Below are 27,640 nucleotides of genomic sequence, written 5' to 3' on the forward strand. Positions count from 1 at the left end.
AAGGAAGACAAGAAAGGAATACATACATAGAATACATAGAATAAACCAGGTTGGAAGAAACCTTCAAGATCATCACGTCCAACCCATCAACCAATCCAACACCACCTAAACAACTAACCCATGGCACCAAGCACCCCATCAAGTCTTCTCCTGAAAACCTCCAGTGACGGTGACTCCACCACCTCCCCAGGCAGCCCATTCCAATGGGCAATCACTCTTTCTGTATAGAACTTTTTCCTAACATCCAGCCTGAACCTCCCCTGGCGCAGCCAAAAAAGGACATGGCCTCCAGACTGAAAATAGTTAAAATTAGAAACAGAGGGTACAAGAAAATTGCTAAGTCATTAAATGGGCAACTGTCTGTGGCTTGACTGGAATATCTAACCAAAAATTCAGGGCTCCTAGCTTCACATGGTCATTTACATGCAATTTGATTACAAAAGTCCTTCCTTTCTGCCTTGGCAATGACATAACAAAAACCATATGAATAAATGATTTCTTGGTTCGTTTCCACATTTGTCAGTGAGAGGAAAAGTGCTAATAAATTAGTTTAATATGCATTTAACTTAACATTTTATCTTCAACAATTCTTGCAGGTTTTTACATTACTGAAAAAATGGAAGCCTGTTTCAGGGTAAAAGTGTATTTTAAGTCTCTTACTTTCATTCTACCTTGACACTTGTATCATGATAACAAAGAATCTCAGTTTCTTCCTTTAACATGCTACTATACACACTGCTTTATGTTCTGAATTTTATTTGCCTGCAGCACTTCAGAGAGTTTCAGCTCAGGATTGAAACATTTAGTGTGAGCACTGTCTTGCTGGCTTAAAAATTATCACATTTTCACACCTGTCACCTAAATTATATTAAATGACACCAAATGTAAAACACAAATCTAAACCTAAGTTGGAGAAAATGAGATGTTTTCTGTATCTGGACTAAAACTTCTGATTGTTCACATAAATGTAACTCAGACAAACATACAATTCTGATAGCTTAAATTAGATAACCACCCAAAAGTACAGTATACTAACATCTTATTGCCTGACAGCTGCTAGACTGGAGTACAATGTGCATTTCATTGGATGTTCTCAGTATCTAACAGTTTATTCACTTTTTCAGAACCAAAGTTTTTATGCCTTCATCACATTTCACATCAATGATTTAAAACTACCTGATGACATTTACAGATTACTGATGCCTCATGGCATCAATGAGGTCTGTTTATTTACTTATTTATTTATTTTGTGTCTGCCTATATCCTGCTTTTTGCAACAGTAAATTGATAGTATAACATTCTTCTCCTAGTGACAGAACTCTCTCTCATATGCCTAAGTTTACATTTCCAAAATGCTGTGTGGTGCGAAGGGCGATATACACCCTAAATTAGTTGCCATTTCCAGTAGTGACTTCACTTTTTAAACATAGACAGACTAAATAGACAAAATAAAACTTGCCTTGTCATGATAAAGCTGTTTGTAACGTTGGTAGGTAGGTTAAAATTTTAAAATACATGTATCATTTTGTACCCAACGAAGGTGCCCATTTCTAAGCATTACTGAGAGAATTTATGTGCATTTTTTCTTCCTCTTGATGTCCCCAGGGAACAATTTGAATAGACTGTTTTTCAAGGAGAGATGTAATAGTCAAAATCAATGTGCTCTCTCTTTTGTGTGAATAATACCTCAAACACTCAATGAAAACTAAGTTCACAGTCCATGAAACAGAAATACCAATTTCTGACTTTCCCCAGGAAAAAAAAAAAAAAAAAAAAGAAAAAGTCAGAGAGTGAAACATAATTACCAGGTTGTTTGTTTCATGATTTCATGTATATTACAGTAATTGCCTACAGGATGAAGGCAGAAGTCATCTTAGCCTTTTCTTGCAGTTTACTACTGACTTGAACACTCAGCATGATCAGAGAATAAACTTAGTATATTCTTATGCTAACAGTGAAACATGGATCCTTACATCTTGTAAACTGGAGTTTATAGAACCTTGGTGTGTCTTGTCTGGGGCTTGCAAAGAATTGGATGTTGAAAGGTTAACTTTGCTCATGATAAAGGAAGAACCACAATTTCAGTTGCCTTAATGGGTGTATATATTCTATCACAAATATAATTGCACTCAGCAACAGTCTACATGAATCTCCAGATAGCTTGCCTGACTTCAAACTAATTGTTGTATAAAGGAATTATATACATTTCATGAAACAAATCGCAGTAAACAGCCTAGCAAGGAAGATACCATGGGCTTAATTTTTTTTTTAATACCCAGAGGAGTTTTGAAAATGCTACAGAAACAAAGACTCCCTTTCTCTGCCTTTATAGGAAAGAGAATGCAAAAATAATCTAAATTACCATCTTAGAATTGCGGTTTTGAATTCCAAGAACTCGGGAACTATTAAACTTCAGAGTAAAGGCTTCTCTGGTGGGGAGCTGAGAAGCAGAGTTACCAAGTGTGTACATGAGGTTCAAACACATTCAGTAATTTCTTTCCCTTATCAAGTCTGTAATTCTGGAGAATGCACTCTCCCTCCCTGGAAAGTAAAACTTTCCATGAGTTTAGATGGAACAACAAAATGTTACAGAAAGTAACTTGCTGCCTGAATTAAAGAATGACCTTCACCTTGCTTTTCAAAAGGGAAATGTGGTTTAGATACTCAGCTGAAATGGGACAACAGCCAGCATGAATAAATAGGGGAAGCAAATCAAGTTGGCATGTACTATGAGAATGGACTCACATTTTCAAAAATGGAAACTCAAAAAGAAAGGTATAGGATGGAAAATATGCTCCAAATACCCTGTAAAATCAGAACAAGAACTACATGCGTAGCTCCATCTCTGAAGATGAGATGGAGAAGGAACAGTTAAAACATTAGTGACCTTAGGCACAGCATGCAGTGCTGAGTATTTGTGTTGGTGACAGTCAGGAACATGACCCAGAAGCTACAAAATACATTATGTTTCACTGTATAATAAAACACCTGACAAGCCCACTTTGTGTACTTTGGTTGTCTCTGACAATTAAAAGGAATGTAAAAATCTCAGATGAAAAGAGGGAAAATACCTTTCAAAAAGCTACAGTGGTAAAGAAATACATGGCAAACAGAACTGGGAATTTCTATCAATAATACATTACTTAAAAACATCCAATACTAAGAAGTTTCTCCATCTGTGAGGGGAACACCTGTTTTCCTGTGCTGAGTACAAAGCAAAACATTCAAGCATTCTTTTGGAAATATCCAGTGCATGTACCCAGCAGCTACTCTTTCTTTAACTTGTATATCTCATTCTCCCATGGTCTTAACAGCCTTTAGGAGAGGTCTGTATCATCTTGTCTTGCAAACACAAATGTACCTTAAAAACTTGCAACAGCTTTGAGAAGCCAAACTCTCCTCACCTCTTAACTTTTCTCTCAAGCTGTCTGTATCTGCCCCTCCTGCACAGAGCTGTACAAACAGCAAGGCTCTTTTCACCTCAAGTGTGATAAGCCTGTCTGTACTCTTGTAATTCTGGGGATATCGTGGTTGAGAATGTGGTTGAGGATAGGACAGGGCAGGACAGGACAGGACAGGACAGGACAGGATAGGATTGGCATGTTCACAACAGGCAAAGTGGAGAAAAAAAAAATTCCACTCATGGAAATATTCATGTGTAGCTGTTGCTTTATCCAGCTTAAAATTTTAGAAGGACTTTTGTGGCTGCTTACAGGACAGCTTTGCAAGGACCATTATTAGATGACATTGGTCAGTAATTACTGTGCGTACTGTTTGGCATTATGTGCATTTCATTTTCAAAGGTCAGCATACAAACTGATATATTTCAGCAACATTTATTATGTGAGAGGGGAAGCCAGTATTTTCAGTATCTACAAAAGAATATACACTTGAAAAACTGCTGAGGTCTATAGCTTTATTTCACTGCAGAAGTACCAACTGTTGCTGAGTTTTATCTCTTTTCCTTTAAAGATATTATTACACAGACTTAGTCTATCTTAAATTCAGTTCATTTTAGTCTGCAAATGCTACTAGAAATTAAATTCCCACCTCCTCCTCACACAGACATCAGAGTCATAATTCCCTCCCTGTAGTGAAACATGTCTTTTTTTTCCCCTGTCTTTTATAATAAGGATGTTGACCCTTCCAGCTAAAACTGGTTGAAAAAACTGTTTCTTCTTAACTTGTATGAAAACAGTATTTTTGTTTGTAATTTATGTTAACAGACTGGCACATTCTCGAATCTTAATACTAAAGCATTCATTTGTGGACATATCCTGTATGTTTATTATTTTATTTGTTTATACTTGCAATAAATATCATATCTGAAATGAGCTCTTTGCATATGATATTTCTATAGTTAGGATTTCTCTGCAATGTCTTAATACGTTATGGTTAGATGTTTTTGTCAGAGAGTGGGCCACTCAATACATGCTAGGGAGCCGGAAGCTGGGGGTGAATACAGGTCACACAGGGAGGTATCCTTGCTGACTAAGGTGCAGCCTCACAGAACCCAAACAAGAACACTGAGCAGATCTAGTGATGGGAATCAGAGATGAGCAGCAGTCCTATGATTGCCAGAAAAGACTCCAGCAGCAAACCAGAAAAACCAGGTGAAGCCAGGAAGTCAAGTCAGTGGTTCAGAGTTGGGATCATCAAAGTTCATGGTTGGTCACAGGCGTACCTCAAGCAAGAACCAAGGGCAATGGTCTGAGCATAGGTGAAAGACGATGACAAGGCTTCTCCCAGCCTTACAGCTCCTAGCTCTTCTTTAGCCATCTAGTCCCAGGCTGCATGGCTGTACCCATATCAGACTTGGCTTTGAGCACAGACAGAAAAGCCCCAAGGAATTTAATAAGTGCAGATGCACCCTGGGCACTGAATTACTTTTTTCTAACTTACTAAAGGTTACAGTTTTAGGAATTCTAAAAAAAAGCTAATAATAAGTTATTCCCAATGGTAACAGGTGATTATTTGGTAAATTGAAAGGATCCCAAGATGGCATTCTTAGTTTCTGATCTTTTTTCCAAATCTTTGTAAAGCCTATTAGTCAAGGAGATGTCTGCTCTCCTTCCAGCATCAGTTACAAAGTAGATCATAAACTACGGGCTATAATTTACAACATTAATTCAAGTGCCAGAAGTCTCCACAGTGAGTTTAAAGGTTTATCTCTTTGATAGAAACATATGGGTAATAAAATGTTTCCATATGATGGACTTTTTTCTTCAATTCACTTTCAAACACACACCCATTTGCATGCTAGAAACACACAAAGGTTAAGAGGAGTCTGACTTCAAAGTCAGTTCCCCAAGAGTTAGAAAATCTTAAAATATAAGGCAGCTTACTCAAGCTTATCTTAAAAAACACAATCACTTTTCTTGAGTGCACTGAAGAAACAGTATGATTCCCCTCCCCCGTCAACTACTAAATCTGTTTAAGTGCTTATAGAATAATTTTGGTTGGAAAAGATCTTGAAGATTATCAAGTCCAACTGTTATCTGATGCTACCAAGTCTGGTGCTAAACCATGCCCCCTAAAACCACATCTATGCATCTTTTAAACATTTCCAGTGATGGTGATTCAATCAGCTTCCTGAGGAGCCAAATTACTGAATGACGGGGGTTGGAAGAGACCTTTGGAGATCATCTAGTTCAAACCCCCTACCAGAGTAGGTGTAGCACAGCCCCAATGTTAGAGCATTTTGCTGTACATATTCTGAACACTTTTTTAAATTAATAGCCCAAATCTGGCAAAAAATGAGTGAGCAGCAGTGTGTAAGTTTGGCTTTTAGCTCCACCACACTAGAGTTTATAATAATGGCAGATTACTTTAAATTTTAGACCAAAATAATGTTTTGAACACATCTTCCTATCACATTCTAGCTTACTATATAGTGTCAGTCTTACAACAAATGCTTCCTTAATCCTTTGCCCACTACTGGGGCAGTTTTTCCAGTACATGTGATTTCCCTTATGTGCTTAACTGTTGGCTCTAGGGAAATTCTCTTTATTGTAGTAATCTACAAGCTGACTGTGTTTGACTAATGTGAAACAGTCTGTACCAATCCTTAGTTCATGTATATTCTTATTCTACCTACTGCTACAAGGTAGAAAAAAAAATCCTTCTACTGTGCAGGTGAAAAGTAAGGTTGAATATACTTGCTCACATGAATTTCATAAAACATTGTGAAATTGCACAATATTTTAACTAAACATAACAAAAATACCTAAATGGATAGGACTTGGACATGACTAGCTGAGACACTTGAATATGGTCCTCCTAAAATTGAAACAGAACAGATCCATTATTACAGTATCACAGTATCACCAAGGTTGGAAGAGACCTCAAAGATCATCGAGTCCAACCTGTCACCACAGACCTCAAGTGCCACATCCAATCCCCTCTTGAACACATCCAGGGACAGTGACTCCACCACCTCCCTGTCTCACATAACATCCTTGCAAGAAAGCTCAGAAAGTGTAGGATAGAAGAACACAGTGAGATGGATTAGGAACTGGTTGCAAGATAGAGTCCAAAGAGTGGTGGTCAATGGTGCCAAGTCCAGCTGGAGAGCTGTAACTAGTGGAATCCCCTAGGGATCAGTGCTTGGTCCAGTACTGTTTAACATCTTTATCAATGACATTGATTACAGGACAGAGTGGCTGCTCAGCAAGTTTGCTGATGATACCAAACTGGGAGGCTTGGCTGATACACCTGAAGGTTGTGCAGCCATTCAACATGATCCGAACAGACTGAGAGATGGGCAGAGAGGAACTTAATGAGGTTCAACAAGGACAAGTGCAGAGTCCTGCACAGGGAAGGAATAATAAACTGCACCAGTACAGGTTAGGATGTGATCTGCTAGAAAGCAGCCCTGTGGAGAAGGACCTGGGAGTCCTGGTGGATAACAAGTTATCCATGGGTCAGCAATTTGCCCTTGTGGCCAAGAAGGCCAATGGGATCCTGGGGTGCATTGAGAAGAGTGTGTCCAGCAGATCAAGGGAGGTTCTCCTGCCTCTCTACTCTGCTCTAATGTGGCCCCTCCTGGAATATTCCATCCAGTTCTGGGATCCCCAGTTCAAGAGGGATAGGGATCTACTTGAATGTATCCAATGGAAGGCTACAAGGATGATTAAGGGACTGGAGGACTGCTTTATGAAAAAAAGGCTGAGAGACCTGGGGCTTTTTAGTCTGGAGAGGAGAAGACTGAAATGAGATATAATGAATGTACATAAATATATGAGGGCTAGGTGTCAAGAAGGAAGGGACAGCCTCTTCTCATTTGCACCCTGTGATATGACAAGGGGCAGTGGATGTAAACTACAGCCCAGGAAGTTCCACCTCAATATGGGGAAGACGTTTTTTACCATAAGGGTCACAGAGCACTGAACAGGTTCCCCAGAGAGGTTGTGGAGTCTCCTTCCCTGGAGACTTTCAAGACCTGTCTGGATGCGTTCCTGTGTGACCTATGCTAGATTACATAATCACCCAAATTACAGAGAATGAGAAAATATGTCCTATACTTTGTATTTAAAGGATGACATAATAGGTTTTACAACACTACAGCTGAAAATGGTATTTACTACAGGATCAGCCAATACTCTTCTACAAGATTGTTGGCCATACATTGCTCTGTGTTGGGGTGTGCATATGCAGATGTGCATGGAGATTACGGCAAAGATGAGAGCTTCAGTAAATCAGTCCACAGAGAAACAGTCTGCATGAGTCAAACTAATTCAGACTTATCCAGATTGTTGTATATCCTTCGGGGTTTCTTTCCTCAATTACTATTACCCATGGTAGGATACACAAATATTTCAGAAGATACTAATTAAATTTTTAAAACTAATTGCAAAATAAGGGTACTTTGTGCTGCCTGTTGTTACAAGAAGAAGAGTAACAGACTAAGCAAAATTGATGGGTATTTTGTCATTGATCACCCAAAGGCCTAGATTACACACTGCTGCAATTAAGGCATAGGATCGATCTACCTGGACAGCCTAAAAGTAAGACTGATAAACTAGTACTTGAAAAATTAAGTTCTTGTTAGCAAGCATACTTCATAATAGAAATCTAGCTACAGTATTTTCTCAATACAAAACAAAATCAGTACTAATATTTTTTAAATAAGTGATAAAGTTTCACATACATTTCCATCCAGATTATTTGAAGAGATGTATTTAACAGCCTGTCACTGGGAAAAAAGTATACTCTGAGGCTATACATAACTCACATGTGAAATAACAGGATGGGAAACCTGGTTCTCACATTTTTAAATTAATTGGTTTAAAATCTTCTGCATTAATGTAGGTTTTTCTGATCTGAATTCATATTTCAGCATCACCATATGAATGGGCTAAATTTTATCTGACAATGTCTGCTGAATTTAACCCTTGTTAGCTGTTCCAGTGTAAAGGTACTGAAAACTTTTGTGACTCTAAACAATCTTCCTCCTCTTCATCTGTAAACTGATCTAGTTCCATGTCCTTGGGTGCAGACTTACATTAAGTCAATGCCTTTTTAGGTTTCATGCTATGTTCGGTAAAAACATTTCAGAAGCTGAAGAGCTGACTTACCATGTTCTTCCAAATACATCAGAAGAATGCTGCTAGATTCTGTCCCTTTTACAGCATAATCAAGAGCAATGTTTCCATTAACATCTTGCAGCAGCACATTTGCTCCAGCCTGAAGACAAGAATTGAAAAAAATTCAGGATTTTGTAGGGAAATCTCAAACATTTCTGGGTTTATATACATAGACATTTAAAAACATTTCAACATTGGAGCTGATTATAACCTGTACAGAAAAAAAAAACAAAACAAACAAACAAAATCCACAACAACAACAAAACAAAACAAAACACCACAACAAACAAACAAAACACAACAACAACAAAAAAACAACAACTATGGAATGTGAAAAATATCTGGTTTTGCTTGGCACAGCTATGACTTGCCACCTTACCTGTCCAGCCTGCCTTTACTGCACAGATGTCTGAGCTGCTCGTCAGTGAGTTTTGGAACCACCTCTATGTGCAGCACAGCATTTTAAAATAAAGTTAGCTGTCCCATGTACAGTCTGCATTTAAACACTACAGAGTAAACAGCAGTTCAAAAGCTGACTGACAAGCTGCACAGACACCCACACTCTAGGGATGGGTAGCCGTTAAGAGTAACCTTGTCAGCTAGCCCAACCTCTTATGCCCTCATCCATCAATCCCACCTCAAAGAGAACCATCCCTTGCTAAATAAAATTGCCATTTGTCACCAACTGGAGACAACAAAAGTGAGCTTGATGATCGAGGCTGACATTTCTGTAAGTTTCATGCAAAACAAGATAAAGGATAAACTAAAAGGAGCCATTCATGATTCATGAGAAGCTTGAAAAGAAACCACTAGCATGATAATAAAGTTGCATTTTCTATGTTAAGCATTGTTAGTGTAAGAATATGCACTATAAAAGGCAATTTATTTTATGTTAATAAGAAAGCTCATTCTATCCTTGAAAATTTAAATGTCTGCTGGACATAAGAGTTTAAATTACTGTGCAATATCATGTAACTTCTTTAAGAGGCCATTGATACAATTTATTTAAAGTGTTCTCTCTACAGCTTTTAACTGAAAGGAATTATGAAGAGTGACTTCTAGTAAATTTAATTACTTTTCTTACCACCTTATATGATAAGAAGTTTAGTTAATAAAAATGAGAGGTAGCAAGGTCTGCCTTTCTTAAAATAATAGCAGCAGAGGTGTCAATTGTAATACAGATTTATTAACACAAAGTATAGTTGTTTCTTTCAGATTACTCTGTAGGCCTTGTATGAAAGAAAAACTTATAATGGGCTCAGCTCCTGGCTCATAGTGAAATATGGCATGTAAAACTAGCAGATTTATGTAGGAATCACATCATCAGACTTAAAGCTTGACTGATAGTCTGAGTGATCTTCCAGGTTCCCATCTAGTGGCAAGGGGACAGACAGGCATCAAAGAATTACTCACTTTGGCTATCACAAACACCTCAGATATCCTGCAGTTAAATTAATTATTCTGCTACAAAGTGTACTATTTTCCTTTAGTGTCTGTCACTTTGCACTGACTGTTAAGGGGAACCTAGACAGCAAATTTAGATTAGATGTGCATCTTTCAAATTGTTAAGTCAGATTAGATGAAAGGAGTTGATTCTCATGCTTAGTAAAAAGAAATGGAAAGAGATTTTTAAGGAAAGAGATTTACAAGGTTTAAAATCTTATATTCACTAAAGTACTATGAAAATAAATTTATACTTGCCTGTCCTGACAGACAAAATTAAAACATGATAAAAAAAAACCTAAAGAATGGACTGAAAGATTGTAATATCTTTGCAGGATGGTTTAACAACTATTTATTGCATTCATTCCACTACTGGAAAGTATGATTTCGTTTTGGTCATTTATTTTGCTTTCTACTCACTGACCCATCAGAGTTTGCTGGTGATGGTAAAATCAAGAAAGTAACACATTTTTGTGTCTAGCTGACTTGAATAAAATAAAAAGTCTTGGAAGCAGCTATCCTTCCCTGCATGTAAATAATCTCTATGCAATGTCAGAAGATTGGGAGAATAATAATAAAACAAACCTACATACATTTTCTTCTTTGCTAAGAAACCAAAAACATCTCTGACATTAGACGTGGGGAAAAATAGGATAATTAACTTGGCCAGTAGCACACGATTTACTCCTTTCTAAAATGTATTATCACTGAAAGAAGGATATAACATGGAATTACTTGTCTCCAAGTAAATTTTATCAGATAGTTCTTAAGTCATTTTGAAAATGTTTGCAATTCTCCCAAACAGAAGATCAAGTTTGGGAAAAGCTGTGGTGGCAAACAAAGAAAAAACTCTCAGAATTCAGGTAAAGAAGTAATCCTGGACCAAGGTGCACATTTTAAAATCATATCTTGCTGCAGAAAGAAATATTTTGTGGGCTTTAGCAAAAAGCACTTCTAATATGGTATATCATCCCTGCCACCCTCTTACATATAATCTGTGAATCTACTGAGAGTCTGCTCCATCCCACTGTACAGGCCGTTAATGAAAAATATTAACCTGTGGAGTACACCACTAGTGAATTGCCTCCATCTGGACTTCATGCTGCTGATCACATCCCCATGGGACCAGCTACCAGTTTTCAACTCAACTCACTGCCTACTGACCTAACCCATAGGTTGTCTGTGTGGATGTCATTGGAGATAGATGAGAGAGTTATTCGTCATTGGAATGGGTTGCCCAGGGAGGTGGTGGAGTCATCCCTGTTCAAGAGGGGATTGGACGTGGCACTTGGTGCCATGGTCTAGTCATGAGGTCTGTGGTGACAGGTTGGACTTGATGATCTTTGAGGTCTCTTCCAACCTTGGTGATACTGTGATACTGTAAAAGCCTTATTACGATAGAGGTGAAATCTATCCACTGCTCACCCCTTTACCCACCAAGCCTGCCAATGCATTGGTGAAGATTTCAACTAATTTCATTTCAGCAAATCTAATTTTAAGAACAGTACCATATGTTTTAAGAACACCCAGAAACACTGTGATTTTCAAAGTTTGTTGCAGGCTATGAAGCAAGTTTTGTACCAGCAAATTTTATTTTATTGGTTAACTTTTTAATTACTGATTCTCCTACCAAAATAAAGGAAACAGACAAACAGATACTTAGAACACTACACTTGGACTCCTCTCCAGATGCCACTACTCCCCCTTAAAATCATAATGGTAGGAGCTGGAAGGGATTTCTGAAGATTTCTTCCCGTCTCTAATCACCTTGCTGACAAATGCTACACCTGCAGTGTCAGTGGGGGAGATCAGGTCAGCATGTTGTAGTTCCTCTTCTATCATCACTTCTCATTTCTTCCCTCCCTGGCCAGTCTTCCCAGAGTCATAACTCCCCACCAAGTCCTCCAATTGGTCTCTGATTGAACAGTTCTTTTGCTCCTGCCCTTCTTGCAGTCTCCCCTGGACAGCATCATGCAGGTTATGTCCAGTACCAAATTCCAGTATGCTTCAGAAAGCAAGCCATGCTAGGTACAGAGAAGGTGGAAAATTCCACATATTTCCCCTTCTTAGTTTATGGTTGCAAGTTATCCTGGCAAAAAGATGTGTCACAGGTTCTGAATATGATGCAAATTGTCCACATCAGTATTTTGAAGTGCTCACAGTATGAGCATTTCCTGTTCACTCTGGTTACACACTTGCCTGCCACACATTAATAATTACCCACTGTTAAATGTGGTAGATTCACAGGATTTCTTTTATTCCCAGGCACCTCTCACCTAGTTACGACCAATCCTGAAAGCGGATGTGAAATCTTATTTTCTAATTGTAATGCAAACTACCTATTTAGCTACTTGTGTAAATAAAGACAAGATGGCATTCCCACAGGTGGCAGACAACATGGCACAAGATAAGACAAACAACTGGTAGGGGCGAGAGCAGAAATAAATGACAGAGGCACACTGAGAAGAACAGCAGGCTCAAGCAGAAGTACAAGACAGAGCATGACGAAGACGTAGAAGATGTTGCAGGTAGCAAATGTCACAAATATTATACCTTTAGCTCAAATTTAGACAGCCAAAGCTGTGATAAATAACTTCGGTTTTATTGTTATGTACATAGCCCTTTAGGCCAGATAATAAGAAACCCAGATATGATTAGAGATGAAAATGCAGTTCAGTTTATTTTAATAGAGTCCTACTTTGCTCTTAGGTTCCTGTTCATAGATGATGAAGAAAACATGGTTTCTGATATTATAGTTTCCAAATTTATATATGTAATTCCAAATTTAATATAAAACTTGTTTATATTAAAAATGCAATTCCATATTTATTCAATTTCAGTTCAGTTGTTTAATCCACCTGTTTGAACTCTTCATGCAGTGCTCAGTGTACACAAAAAGTTACTTATTCTCAATACATCTCATTTCTCAATATAAAGATAGATGTATTGCAAAACTTAATTCAGTATATCATTTAAATGCAAAAAGTATTTTTCAGAATTATATTTGTCTGCAATGATAAACTGCTTCTATTTTAGAAAGACTGCAGAAGGAACATCTTTAAAGATATTGTTAAAAGTATGTTCCCAAATACACTTATTTCCATACACAGAATGTGAAATGCAACTGAAGTACAAGCTCTGCTATGCAGAACAACATCCATATGTAGGGAGTACATATGAGAGTGAATTCTGGTGATCAATAATAACTGAGTAGGTGGTGCCAGATTTGCACACTATCCCCATATGACTGGAAATCAGTCTGCAGCCAAAGAGAAAATACATCAGGATAATGAAAGAACGTAAGATTTCCTTTCTGGTTCCAGAAATTACTGTTCAAAAGTCCTCAAATTACCTTAAAATCATTTTACTGTTAATTTTTTTAATCCTGTTTCATTTTCTGTCGATTTACCCATTTGTAGAATCTCTGATATAATATGTATTTCAGCCAAACTGAGTAGAATAGCTCAGTTCCACACATGTGCAAAACTGCTGATTCTAGAGATTAAGTACTGAGCTCAGGTGCAATACAGCATGAAGTAGGTTAGATGTGAAGTTTCACAGTACCAGTCTATGTGCATACTCCCATTTTTCCCAGTATTGGCTTCATGAGGATTTATGAAGGCAATGAGAAAAAAAAAAAAATTGCAGCCTGAGGAATACAAAAACGTTTTCTCCTAATGACAGGCTTCTGCACAGTTGGTACTACGGTTCAAGTGCTTCAAAGTATGCTGGTCATGTGCAATTTGTGAAATGACCTGTCAACTCCTTCCCCTTGAATCTGATTTTTTGTTATCTGTTTGTATTTGTATATATATTAGCCATCTATTTTTACTCTATTCCACACACTCCACAGATAAGATAGATAGATAGATAGATAGATAATGTAAATATACCTCTGTATGCATGTAAATGTACCAAAAATTGCACAGCATTTCACTCTTCTATGTTAACCACTGTTCCCAAAAAGGAAAGGCTAGCATTTTTTCAATAACAGCCTGGACAATTCTTCATTTTTTAAAATATATCTATGACTGACAAACTATTCCATGTTATAAGATGATGTTAACCACATAAATAGACCAAGACTAAAGTAGTTATTCACAAAATACAATTGCAGTATTTCACTACCCATAATGTGAGTAGTTAAGTTTTCCCCCCTTTATTGACCCGCTTCTTCATATTAACTCTACTAAACTGATGCCCTAGGTTTACAACTGTAGCAGTTTGGGCTGGGTGCCCTCTGCTGTGTTCATATAAGGGGTGCTTGCTCTGTTCAGAAGTCCAGCCCAGTGGGTGGACACAGGAAGCCAGATATTTCATCCCATAATACCCTGATCTCCTATAAGATCTCAGTGGGGGGGTCTGACACTTTCTCTTTCTTCCCTCACAGCCACCCGGTAACTTGGGAGAGGTGTCTCGCAGCCTGCTATGCCCAAGGCCGAGGGGATGGGTAGTCTCAGATCTGGCCAGCTGAGATTAGCCTAGCAGTGGAGTTCTGGGGGGAAGAAAGAGCCCTGAGGGTTATGGATGTACCCCCGGGTGGGGATGGGATATTTTCTGGTTGTGCTTTGGGATCTTCTTTGTCACTGCGACTCTGGCTCTCTGTAAACATTCACCACTTTTCATTTAAACTTTCATTTAAACTTTCCACCACTTTCCATTTGTCTGAGTCATTATTTTTTCCCTTGGTGGGGAGGGGATCGGCCCCAACCCATCACATTAACACAGACACATACGCATGCATTCACATCTGCTATGGTTACTGTGCAAATGGTGCATCCTTCTAAAAGTCATTAGTACACTATCAGTTAAATACAAAACAGCAATAACTAGGATATAATGCTCTATTTGCTTGCAAATGAGGGGGTTGCTTAGCCTGGAAGAGAAGCAGCTCAGGGGTGACCTTATTGCTCTCTACAACTACCTGAAGGGAGGCGGAAGACAGGCAGAGGTTGGTCTCTTCTCCCAGGCAACCAGCACCCGAACAAGAGGACACAGTCTCAAGCTGCACCAGAGGAGGTTTAGGCTGGAGGTTAGGAAGAAGTTCTACACAGAGAGAGTGATTGCTCATTGGAATGGGCTGCCCGGAGAGGTGGTAGAGTCACCATCACTGGAGGTGTTCAAGAGGAGACTTGATGGGGTGCTTGGTTGCATGGTTTAGTTGATAAGGTGGGTTGGATAATGGGTTGGATGTGATGAACTTGAAGGTTTCTTCCAACCTGGTCTATTCTGTTCTATTCTATTCTATTCTATTCTATTCTATTCTATTCTATTCTATTCTATTCTATTCTATTCTATTCTATTCTATTCTATTCTCACATGCAGGAAATCACACATTACCATGGGCTCCATGGTGATTTTGCTCTCTGACTTCAAAGGTTTGCATTAATTTTCATTCAGGACACCAAATCCCAGAAATCTATCTGTGCCCTTTTTTTGGCTCCTTTTGGATTTGTTTGACTCTCATTCATTGAGAAAGGGAAAGGGATAAAGTTGCTCTATACAGTACTTTGATTTAGGTCATTAACATTGGATCTCACTTTTAACAAATTCATGATGCTAAGAACAGGAATGGTTCTCAAAAAAGTCAAGACTCCTCCATGTTAACAAACCACAGACAACAAAATAAAAGATTAAATGAGATTGAGCAGCTGCTCTCAGCTCAAAAGCATTTTTTCCTTCCAAATAACTTCAACAACAGATTTTCTGTAGGCAGGAAATCATTGCACAGAAATAACAATTTTGTTACTAGAAGAGCTGGGGAAAACAAATGAGGTTTTTAGTGATTACAATTCTAGATTCTCCACTGACAGTTCCCCTACCTGTTCTTATCATAATACAGGTTTACCTATTTACTAAGAAGCAACATGGCACACACAAGCTGAGTTACCTCTTGTTTTCACTTTTTCAGTGTGGAAAATATTTTAATAAATCTAGACATTGTTTCCCAGAATGCTGAATGCAGTCTTAATACTTTAAATATATCTTTTTCCACATAAATCTCTAAGGAAGCCCCCTCCCCGTGATACTGAAGATTCTTAAGATACCTGGGGTATAGTTATCTGAGTTCTATCAATTCCACAGTAAAGGATTCCTGTTCCAGAACAAAAGGTCAAAAAACCCCATGAAAAATCCAGCTATGGTCTGAGCAGATTCAAGACTAGGACTCTACCAGGCAGCTCACTAAATTTTTATTTTCATTCCTTCTCCCTCTGGGCTTGAAGTAAAAGGGAAGATGGATTACAAATGTTTATAAGCCATCTACAAAGATATGTAAATTCCAGTGTAGTCCACAGCAAACAGTACCATCACCTCAAAAGCTGTTCTAGCTGCTGTTTTGGTTTGAATGACACTTAGTGTAGTCTGCCAAAAGAAGAAGATATAAAAAGACTACACGCTCCCTTTACAGAAGTCAGGAATGAGACTGATGGAAAACAATTCTCCAAATAGGGCTATGTGCTATACAGCTAATCTTGGCAGCCTCTTCTATATCTCTCAGAGGAAAATAAATACATTAAAAATTTCAGCTGTACAAAAGCAACTTTTCACAAGTCTGTTCTTCATCCTTTTGAGGGCAGTTTCCATTACTGTAGCTGGAGGGCAAACACCTGATCTTTCATTAAATGGGAATTTCAGTAAGTCAGGACTGATGCCTTGAGCTTCAAAGTGCTATCACAGAATCACAGAATGTTAAGGGCTAGAAGTGACCTCAAAAGATCATCTAGTCCAACCCCCCTGCCAAAGCAAGACCACTTATACCAGATCACGCAGGAAAGCATCCAGGCGGGTTTTGAATATCTCCAGAGAAGGAGACTCTACAACTCCCCTGGGCAGCCTGTTCAGTGTTCTGTCATCCTCACAGTGAAAAAACTTTTCCTTATGTTTCCATGGAACTTCCTGTGCCTCAACTTCCACCCATTGCTCTTTGTTCTGTCATTAGGCATCACAGAGAAGAGCCTGACTGCATCCTCTTGGCACTCACCCTTTACATATTTATAAATGTTAATGAGGTCACCCCTCAGTCTCCTCTTCTCCAAGCTAAAGAGCTCCAGCTCCCTCAGTCTCTCCTCATAAGGAGGATGTTCCTTTCCCTTAATCATTTTTGTGGCTCTATGCTGGACTCTTTCAAGCAGTTCCCTGTCCTTCTTCAAATGAGGGGCCCAGAACTGGACACAATATTCCAGATGCAGCCTCACCAGGGCAGAGTAGAGAGGGAGGAGAACCTCTCTCCACCTACTGACCACACCCATTCTAATACACCCCAGAATAGTATTGGCCTTCTTGGCCACAAGAATACATTGCTGGCTCATGGTCAACTTTCCATTCACTAGGACCACCAGGTCCTAGTGAATTCAGGTCCTAGCAATTCAGAAGTAAAATCGGTGGATGACAAATCAAAATAACAACTGGAAAGATGTAATTGCATGTATCATGCTTGCAATTTGATATGCTGACAAAAGGTTCCATGAATGCCTTACATGGGCTTGTGCAGGTACAGAAAAAATGCAAACAATAAATCATTCTGTGATTCCAGTGTCGTGGTAGGAGGCTGTCTAGGATGCAGTGACCATAAGATAGTGGAGTTTTCCATATGCAGGGAAATAAGGAAGAGCGGTAACAGAACCCTTACTTTGGACTTCCAGAGGGAAACTTCAGCTTGTTTAAGCAACCAATTTGGAGAGTACCCTGGGTAGCAGCCCTTAAGAACAAAGGGGTCCAGGACGGTTAGACCTACTTCAAACAGGAGCTCTTGAATGCACAGGAACTGGCTGTGCCCATGTGCCAAAAGATGAGCCAGTGGGGAAGGTGACCAGTGAGCAAGTGTGACCGTTTGACACTGTGCCTTTAAGGAAGGGGCACACTAGCTAAATGTTTATAAAATATTTTGGTATTCTAAACGAATTTCATTGGCCAAGTAAGGTGGGAGGTGAGATTGGTAGACGCAGGGGAGCTGGGACTTTCTCTCAGTTTCTCTTCCTTCGCTGTTCCTTTCGGCTGGACTGCTTCTGGGCTTCTGGCCAACTGAGATAAGATACTAACTCCTGTGCCAGGCCTCTCTTTCTTTCTTGCCCTGTTAACTGTCCTTATCTCTTCTCTACCTCTTTTGGGGGAGAAGGGAGGTAGGGGGGTGAAGGGGGCACAGAGGGAAGCCCCCTCTGGGATGGGTCTGGTTTCTGGTTGAGTTAATTTGCTGTATATTCCTGTATATATTGTAAAATACCTGTATTTGTTGTGTTACATATAATCTGTTTCCTTGTAAAATATACTCTCATTTCTCCGACTGAGTTTTAGCTGCGGTTTCTTTCTCAGTGGGGGAGAGAAAGCAGAGCCTTTCCTCTCAACCACCACAGCAAGCAGCTCTTTAAGGAATGAAGGTACAAAAAGAGGCTTTGCCTTTGGAAAGTGGGGGAGGCAACTCGTGATATCCTTAAAGATGTTGTTAGATCATGTAGAAGAAAAATTAGAGAGGCAAAAGCCCAGTTAGAACTCAAACTGGCCACTTCTGTAAAGGACAATAAAATATAAATATATTAATGCTATAAAGAGGGGCAAGAAGAACTCCACTCCTTATTGGACTGGGAAGGGAACATTAGAAATGTGGTGGGTTGAGAGAGAAGGCCCAGCCTCAAACGGTCACACCAATGTGATGCCCATCCACAAGAAGGGCCGGCTGGATGAACCTGCAAACTCCAGGCCTGTCAGCCTGACCTCACTTCCAGGAAAAATTACAGGGCAGATTATTTTGGGGGCATGTGATGGTGCAACCCACACACATCAAACAAAAGCTTGGCTGAACTCAGTCGGAGAAGCAAATGATGAAGCTGCATTTTACAAGCAATAATGGAATGCAATTTGCAAGTATTTACAAAAAGAAAACAGCACAGAAATCTCCCTTGGGCAGGAAGACACTGCTCCGCTCTTGCCCCAACCTCTCCTCTCCCTTTTCCCTCTGGTTAATTAGAAGAAAAGAGAAAAGGAGAGATGTTAGGGAAAAATTCAGTTAGTTCAAAAGCATTGTTAGAAAGCTAGTAATGATTATCTCAAGGTCATTAGATGACAAGTGGTCTCTCTATCCAGAACAGCCAGCATGCAAGCAGAAAAATGATGGAGTGAGAGAGAGAAGAATGTAAGATCGTAAAACTACAGCCCACTCATCTGACCAATGAAATTCGTTTAGAATTACCTCTCTTGTTTTCCTTTTTACACCCGACTATTCAGCTAGTGAATTTGCAGCTACCTTTCTTAAAGGCACAGCCTGAAGCTATCACAGGGCAATCACAGCACACCTGAAGGATAGCCAAGGGATCAGGCCCAGCCAACATGGATTTAGGAAGGGCAGATCCTGCCTCACTAACCTGATCTCCTTCAATGATCAGGTGACCCATCTGGTGGACGTGGGGAAGGCTGTGGATGTAGTCTACCTGGACTTCAGAAAGGCCTTTGACACTGTTCTCCACAGCAAACTCCTGGCCAAGCTGTCAGCCCATGGCTTGGACAGCAGCACTCTGTGCTGCGTTAGGAACCAGCTAGAGGGCCAAGCCCAGAGAGTGGTGGTGAATGGTGCCACATCCAGATGGCAGCCGGTCACTAGTGGTGTTCCCCAGGGATCAGTGCTGGGCCCCATCCTGTCCACTATCTTTATTGATGATCTGGATGAGAGGAATGAATCAGTCATCAATAATTTGCAGATGACAGCAAGTTGGGAGCAGGTGTAGATCTGTTTCAGGGTAGAAGGGCTCTCCAGAGGGACCTTGACAGCCTGGACAAATGGGCAGAGTCCAACAGGATGGCATTCAACAACTCCAAGTGCTCGGTGCAGCACTTTGGTCACAAAAACGCCATGCAGCACTATGGGCTGGGGACAGAGTGGCTGGAGAGTGGCCAGATATAATGGGGCCTGGGGGTACTGGTTGACAGCTGGCTGAACATGAGCCAGCAGTGTGCCCAGATGGCCAAGAAGGCCAATGGCATCTTGGCCTGCATCAGGAATATGGTAGCCAGTAGGAGCAGGGAAGTCATTGTGTCCCTGTACTCAGCACTGGTTAGGCCACACCTTGAGTACTGTGTCCAGTTTTGGGCCCCTCAATTTAAGAAGGACATTGAGACTCTTGAACGTGTCCAGACAAGGGTAATGAGGCTGGTGAGAGGTCTCAAGCACCAGCCCTATGAGGAGAGGCTGAGGGAGCTGGGATTGTTTAGTCTGGAGAAGAGAAGGCTCAGGCGAGACCTTGTTGCTCTCTACAACTACCTGAAAGGAGGCTGTAGCCAGGTGGGGGTTGGTCTCTTCTCTCAGGCAACCAGCACTAGAACAAGAGGACAGAGTCTCAAGCTGCACCAGGGGAACTTTAGGCTTGAGGTGAGGAGAAAGTTCTTCACAGAAAGAGTTGTTGGCCATTGGAATGTGCTGCCCAGGGAGGTGGTGGAGACACCGTGCCTGGAGGTGTTTAAGAGGGGACTGGACGTGGCACTTCAAACCACGGTTTAGTTAGTCATGAGGTCTTGGGTGACAGGTTGGACTTGATGATCTCAAAGGTCTTTTCCAACTTTATTGATTCTATGATTCTGCTTATATGCATCATCTTAAGGCATACTCAGGAAAACAAATTCTCCTTTGACACAAAAGGAAAATCCTCTTATTTCTTTTGAATGGACTTCCTGGCCTAGTGTACTAGGTACATGACTTCTTCCATAACCTTGAGCTCATCTGAAGCAGGAGTCCCTACTTCTCACAGAGGAAAGTTGCTACTGTCTACAAACCCATGTCTGCAACACTACCAAAATTATTCTTTCTCAAGAAGTAGGAACCATCTGCCATCTGGACAATCTTAACTTGTGATATAAGTAAAGTTGGAATTAATTTTTAGCGTTCCTGAACCCACACCACAAAAACACAAACACAAAGCTCTATCCCTTATGGCTGTGACAACACAGCCTTCAGAATTAAAGCTGAATTCAAAGCCTTGTAACTGCCCTTCATGAACAGAAAATAAAATGAACAAGAGAGATCACATATCTCCAAAAAGACACTTTAAAGGAAATCAAGAGATAACTCAGTGCCAAAAATTTTATGACAATGCTCTTACATACTTGTTAAAATAGATGTGTTTGTATCAATATAAATTTATCCTATGCCATTACTACTTTTTTTCCTTCACAGCTACATGCCAGGCCAGTCAAGGAATCTTCATGAAAATGCAACTGAAAATTCACTCATCCTTGTACAAGTATTTCAGCTGCATGGAGATACAAGTTTTTAAATACACAGCACTTCTGGGTTCCACGTTGCTGAAACAGGCACCAAAATCTAAATATACAACTAAACTTATGGTCAAAAAAACTCTTCGGTTAGTATCCATAAATTACGAATACATGCTGCTATCTACAAAGAATATTATAATGCTCAAAAAATCCCAGGCATCTTAATACAGTGTCTGTTTATAAAAAACATCATACTGATCTGCACATGCAAGCTCATCAATATCTACAGACATACACAATTGCATTGGAAGAGGTACTTTAAAATCACCGAAGTTCCACAACTATTTTGGCAATCATTTACTTACCCAAATAAGGTTTTTTTTTTTCCTTAAACTAAAAGAGCACATGCAATGTCAGTGCACAGAAAAGATTTTTAATAGTTAAAAAAGAAGGGGGAAAAAAAAAAAGGTTGTCAAGGCATATATTACAGATTGCTTGACAGGCATAGTCTGTTTGACTAATGCATTCAGAAGATAAAAGAATTAGCATTGATAACTGCAAACTAAACACGAACATATTCCCATCTGTTTGTGCACCATAGGGACTTAAATTCCACCCATCAGCTGGAAGGTATGTAACAGGCAAATAAAATCCCAATCGGTTTCAGTACTGAACACTTCTGATATCACTGCAGAAGTATAGTATGTTTTCAGTAGCATCTTTCAAAGTAAAATACAGCTAAGTACACAGACAGGAGATGAAAAGATTAAATCTACTAACCTAGAAACTGCCAAATTAAAAAAACCCAACTCAAAACAATGTACATTTCTCAGGTTTCCACTGTTTCCATGCCCTAACACGACAACATTCATGAGGATATGGGAACATTCTATTAATTATAAATGCATGCAGATATTTAGTTGGATCTTAATTAGTTTTAAGTCATCTTTCATTGTGGTTCTTCATATTCTGACTCCTAGCATACAATGCCAAGGTTTCATGGAATTTAAGGTGTTCATTTCTAAGGCAAATAAAGTCTAGTTTCCATCATTTCCATCATTTCATTTTATCTCAAGAAATTATTTTTATTTCTCCTTGTCTTACACCTAAGTAACTCAAAACATGCAGAATCATTCAGCTAGCTTGATGAGAAATAGGAAAGATAGAATTGTTTTTATTAATTTCTGTTTCTTTACTTCCATACTTCGCTCTGTATTTTTCCAGAAGTTTAATTGGGAAAATTACATGAACTGGATGGACCTGTCTGAATGCCACAAAATTAAGTTAAGCTACCTTTAACTCTCTTAATCAAAACATTTTCTTTAAAAGCAAGAAAAATTGAGAATTAATCTCAGAATATATTTTTCTCACTATAACACAATATTTATACTGGAAGTTGAAGTAGACTAAAAAAGTGACTATGCAGGAATTATAGCAAAATCTACTTGCACAAAGAAAAGTTCTCTTTGCCTAGAGCAACATTCAGGTCAATTTTTAAGATACTGCTGCAAAAATGAGAAAGATCAAAATGAGGTCAACAAAAAGGGTGGTTGAAGTACAGGAGGATGGGTATTTGACTTGATATTGCCAGCTCTCAAATTATTTGGCAGGAAAAGGGAATTAGAAGGGAACCTTCAAAGAGCATTGATGACTAAAGACTAGAATTTCCCCATCTGCTTGTGCACATGGGACTTGCACACTCCCCATCAGTAGCTGAGCTTATGGGGAAAAAAATGAAATTATTCAAGCACTGAATATCTCTGATAACAGTACATGAGCACAGTTTCTTTTATTTTAATTGTAATCATTAGAAATTATGACAGTCATACAGAAAAGTGATCCTGTCTCTGTCTCATAATTCTGCAAAAAAGGTCACTTTATGAAAGGATTGCTTTTTATTTTTAGAAAAAATTTTCCTTCACACAGTAAGGACTGCGCCTTTGGAATGCCCATCAAAATGCCTTTAATACAGAAACTACAGTTAGAGTTAAAATTTACTTCACAACCATTAACTAATCTTGTAGTTACAGACGGTCAAGCAAGTCTCATATTTTAGAAAATAAAAAGATCACTCCCTGACATTATCAATAACTGTCATCTGTGTACAACATCGGAGAGCTAATAAGGCACAGTTTTATTGTAGGCAAAACAGGGATAGGAAGCATCTTCTATCAACCATAACACTGCTAAGTACAGGGCACAAACAGGAAAATAGGGCAAGTATTACTTTTTACTAGGTTCTGATGTTCCTTCTCCAGTCCATCTTGAGATTTCACACACACACTACAATGTAAATATGTAAATTAAATATGCTTTAAATGGCATGTGGAAATTAGTAACACTACCCCAAGCATAACATTAAATATTACCATTGTACTAAGGCAAAGAAAAAGTCTATATTAATGTGTATATACAGTAAAATTAAAGAAAAGTCTGTACTACATCTCTGCTATAAAAAGCAAAGGAATAAACAGTAGGTAATAAGGGATAGCTGTGTACAGTATCTTGTTTCTGCAAGGAGAAATGCATTCATTTCATGTAAGGAACTAACAGTACAAAACTGTTAATTTAACTCAGCTAATTTGGATTTTTTTTTATGAGACAGATTCATTTTGTTGATTGATAATATCAACATATTTCAAGTGTGTATGGAAAGGACTGTATAGCAGCTTAATCTGCATTCAGGGTGACACTGTCCTGCTGGTTAGTAATTAAATCTGTACACTCTAGAAACAAGCCATCGTCTGCAGTACCAAGTGCATTTAGGAAGTTTAGCATGCCATTCGTCTTAATACATAACTGGCTTCTTAAAGCATAAACATCTAATTAATTAGAGAACTCACCAGACAAGCAGATTATCCTATTATTTTCTCGTGCTTGGGTAATGGATGAAGTGCAGCAGGTGTCAGAGAATCATAGAACTGTTGATGCTGGAAAAGGAGTCCAACCATTAACCTAACACTACCAAGTGTGCCGCTAAACCATGTCCCTAAGCACCGTGTCTACATGTCATTTAAAAATGTCTAGGGATGATGATGCAACCACTTTCCTGGGCAGCCTGTTACAGTACTTGATAGTCTCTTCACTATAGACATTTGTCCTTATGTCAAAAACTTGCAGCTACAAAAAGTAGTAATTTGCTGTGGAAGAAACACCACATGCCAAATTTTATCATATGAAGAGGAAAGTATACACTTATACCAATACAAGCGTAACCACAGCCAACATTCATACATTAACCAAATGTAGGTTTCCAGCCTTATTTTCATAAAGTCAATTAATGAATGTATTGGAAAAGTGTCAGAATTTTACATAAAAATAAAATAAATATTTTAAAGATACAATGCTATGTAGCCCATCAAGAATTTATCTAAGTGTTTTATCAGACAGATTTTTTTATTCATGTTCAAACCGTGTAAAATTAGTAGTAAATAACTGGGTGATAGGCACCTATCATCTGCCTGTCACTTTGCCTAGCAACATTTGTACATAGTCACTCACTTGTAATTTTCTAGTCTTCATCCTAAAAAACAAATTTTCCCAACTTCCAAATACTCTCATAATTTTAACAAATATCCCTTCTTCCAAGAAATGCTATCTCAGTAATCTTCCAGTATTTATTTTAATTTGACAAATACTGCCCAACATTTAAAATGTTGGAAAAAATGTTATTTGTTGCATTTTTAAAGCTAGCAATATATCATAATTTCTATTGAGAGTAATTTGAAATGAAGGCAAATATGATTTGATGATTTTTTATTTTTATATAGCTGAGGATGCAGCTGTTATTCAGAAATCATATAAAGAGCCATTTTTATCTTGTACTTTCATATTCCAGTTTTTAAACACATTTTCTTTCATCCTTGCAAACAACAACCACATCTTGCTCAAGCTGATTGTAAAAAAAACCAATCAAAAAATAAGCTGCATCCTACTTTCCACCATTTTTCAATTTATGTCTTTAACTCCTAGACTTCATTATGCATCCCAGTTTCATCACCTTACATTGCTCTGAACTGAATTGTATTGCCTACTTTTTCACACACAGTCTATACCAGTTATTCTAAATTTGGGAAGTCAATGTGTTTCTGTACCTTTCCCATTCTAATTGAAAAGTCTTCAAAAACATGCTGCAAACATGAGCCTTTCACTGGCCTTCATGTCACCTCATTTATTACTTCCACTAATGTCACGCTGTTATAATTTACCTAAACCATCTGCTTTGAATATGTAAGCCAGTTTTTCCTCCAGCAGTTTTCTTTTCAATGACTTTACACATCAATCTCTACAGATAAGTTGCCCTTGAATTTTTGATAAGTTGTATTAGTGCTGCATTTTTCCCTACTAGCTTGTGCAGAAATTCAAGAATTCACAAAGATTCATTTGACAGTTCCTTTTTGATAGGTTCATGCTCCCAAGCCCTTCTAAATTATGCATTACAAAATATTCCATAGTGATATTTCATTCCAATATTTCTCAAATGAAAACACACAAAAAGCCTTGTAAGATCGAGGGAGGAAGGTGCTGGTTTGGGGTTTTTTTGAGGGGCACTGCAGGACAGATCTATTCAAATAAATAATACAGTATCAATTTACTTGAAAGAATATCCCTTTCTCTATTTTTTTTCCCCCAAAGACAGCAGCTGACAAGATTCCTCTAAAGTCTGGGAACACACATCTGCTGTCTTTGTCATAGTTCTGTTATACTAGAAATTCAAACAGGCTGCTAAATTCAGTCATTTTCTGTCAGATACTCTTTTTTCTTAACTTCAGGAAAAGGGTGACAGCTACTGATCTCAAAAGAGAAGATACATGTTTCTGACTTCTTATGGTTGTTGTAAATAACATGATTAATCATAGAAAGAAGGCAGAAGAAAGAAAGAACTGAAGGAGTTTCATCTGTCTTGAAAATTTCATAATCTTTAAGAGTGCCTAAATAAAAAGGCAAACTTTTATTAAGTGCCTAACTAAAAGGGCAAAACATGTCTTTTTGGCTTTTGCTATTAAGAAGACTCAAAAGAGGCTTCTCAAGATTTATCAAGTTTAGTGAAATTTTATAAAATACTGTATTTAGTTTTGTACAACATTAAACATCACTGATTACACTGGCAGTGTTTTCACTTCATACTAATGAAAAGCTCATATTAGGACTAGGAGAAGTGCTTGCTCTGCCATGTCCTGTTCATTCGTGCTGACATTATTAGCCTTATTATATCGGTCAGTAACTGCTTCTCAGGAAATTTTTCAAGCTACTTGCCCATTTTGTGAGTGTTAAGTTAGTTATAATTCAATAATATAATCCATAAATCCACCTAACCAGCCATACAAAAACTGCAATACACTGCAAGTGGATAAGTATGCAAGAACACCATGGCCACCACCTCTGCACAGTGGAGCATCCACTCTTCCCCCAGGACCACACCTACCATTTTTAAAATGGGATCATCTGACCTACGGATACAGTGAGGATGCCACTGTATTTTTTGATATTATGTATCTATACATAATAATGTACTATCTCTTCTTCGACTGATTCCTTTTTCCCATCTGTGAAATGTGTGAAAGGCAAGCTGCTATTTCAGCTCAGGATGACAATACTTACTAATTTTAACTGTCAACTAAATCTTTTGATTATTGTTCATATTTTCATGCCCCCTCTTTAATAAGATAAATCTTTCACGTTCTTTATTCTTCACAGAATCATAGAACCACTAAGGTTGGAAAAGACCTTTAAGATTGAATCCTAACCCAACTACCATGACCACTAAACTATACCCTGACATGCCACATCTACACACTTCTTGATCACCAACGATGGTGACTGCACCACTTCCCTGGGCAGCCTGTTCCAACACCTGACCACTCTTTCAGTAAAGAATTGTTTTCTGATGTCCAATTTAAACTTCTTCTGGCACAGCTTAAGCCCATTTCATCTCATCCTATCACCAGTTACTTGGGAGAAGAGACTACCACAAGTCTCATTACAACCTCCTTTCAAGTAATTGTAGAGAGCAATGAGGTCTCCCCTCCTCGTATTCTATTCTCTAGATAGAACAACCCCAGTTCCCTCAGCTGCTCCTTGTATGACATGCCTTCCAAACTCCTCCCAGCCTTGTTGCTCTTCTCTGGACACCCTTCAGGACCTCAACATCTTTCTTATACTGTAGCCCCCAAAATTGAACACAGTATTCAAGCTGTGGCCTCAACAGGGCTGAGTACAGGGGCATGATCACTTCCCTACCCGTGCCAGACACTTTTTGATACATGCAAAGATGTCTTCTTGGTCACCTTGGCACACTGCTGGCTCATGTTCAGCCAGCCACCCCCCAGCTTTCCAAAGTTGCTGTATCTGTATAGTCTCCTGTTCTCTCTCCTTGGATTACCTTTAACATGGCATCACTTTTTCCCAGTCTT

At 38.8% G+C, this 27,640-nt stretch overlaps 1 protein-coding gene across 1 annotated transcript in view; it reads right to left on the reverse strand.

The window, feature by feature from the left end:
* Nucleotides 1-27,640, reverse strand: part of MYO16 (myosin XVI) — a 331,490-nt gene that overhangs the window by 227,657 nt on the left and 76,193 nt on the right. Inside the window, exon 5 of the mRNA XM_054162913.1 lies at nucleotides 8,577-8,685. Within this exon, the coding sequence (XP_054018888.1) occupies nucleotides 8,577-8,685 (109 nt within the window). The remainder of the gene's footprint in view (nucleotides 1-8,576; nucleotides 8,686-27,640) is intronic.

Source organism: Dryobates pubescens, chromosome 7, assembly GCF_014839835.1.
Source record: "Dryobates pubescens isolate bDryPub1 chromosome 7, bDryPub1.pri, whole genome shotgun sequence".
Classification (NCBI taxonomy): Eukaryota; Metazoa; Chordata; class Aves; order Piciformes; family Picidae; genus Dryobates; species Dryobates pubescens.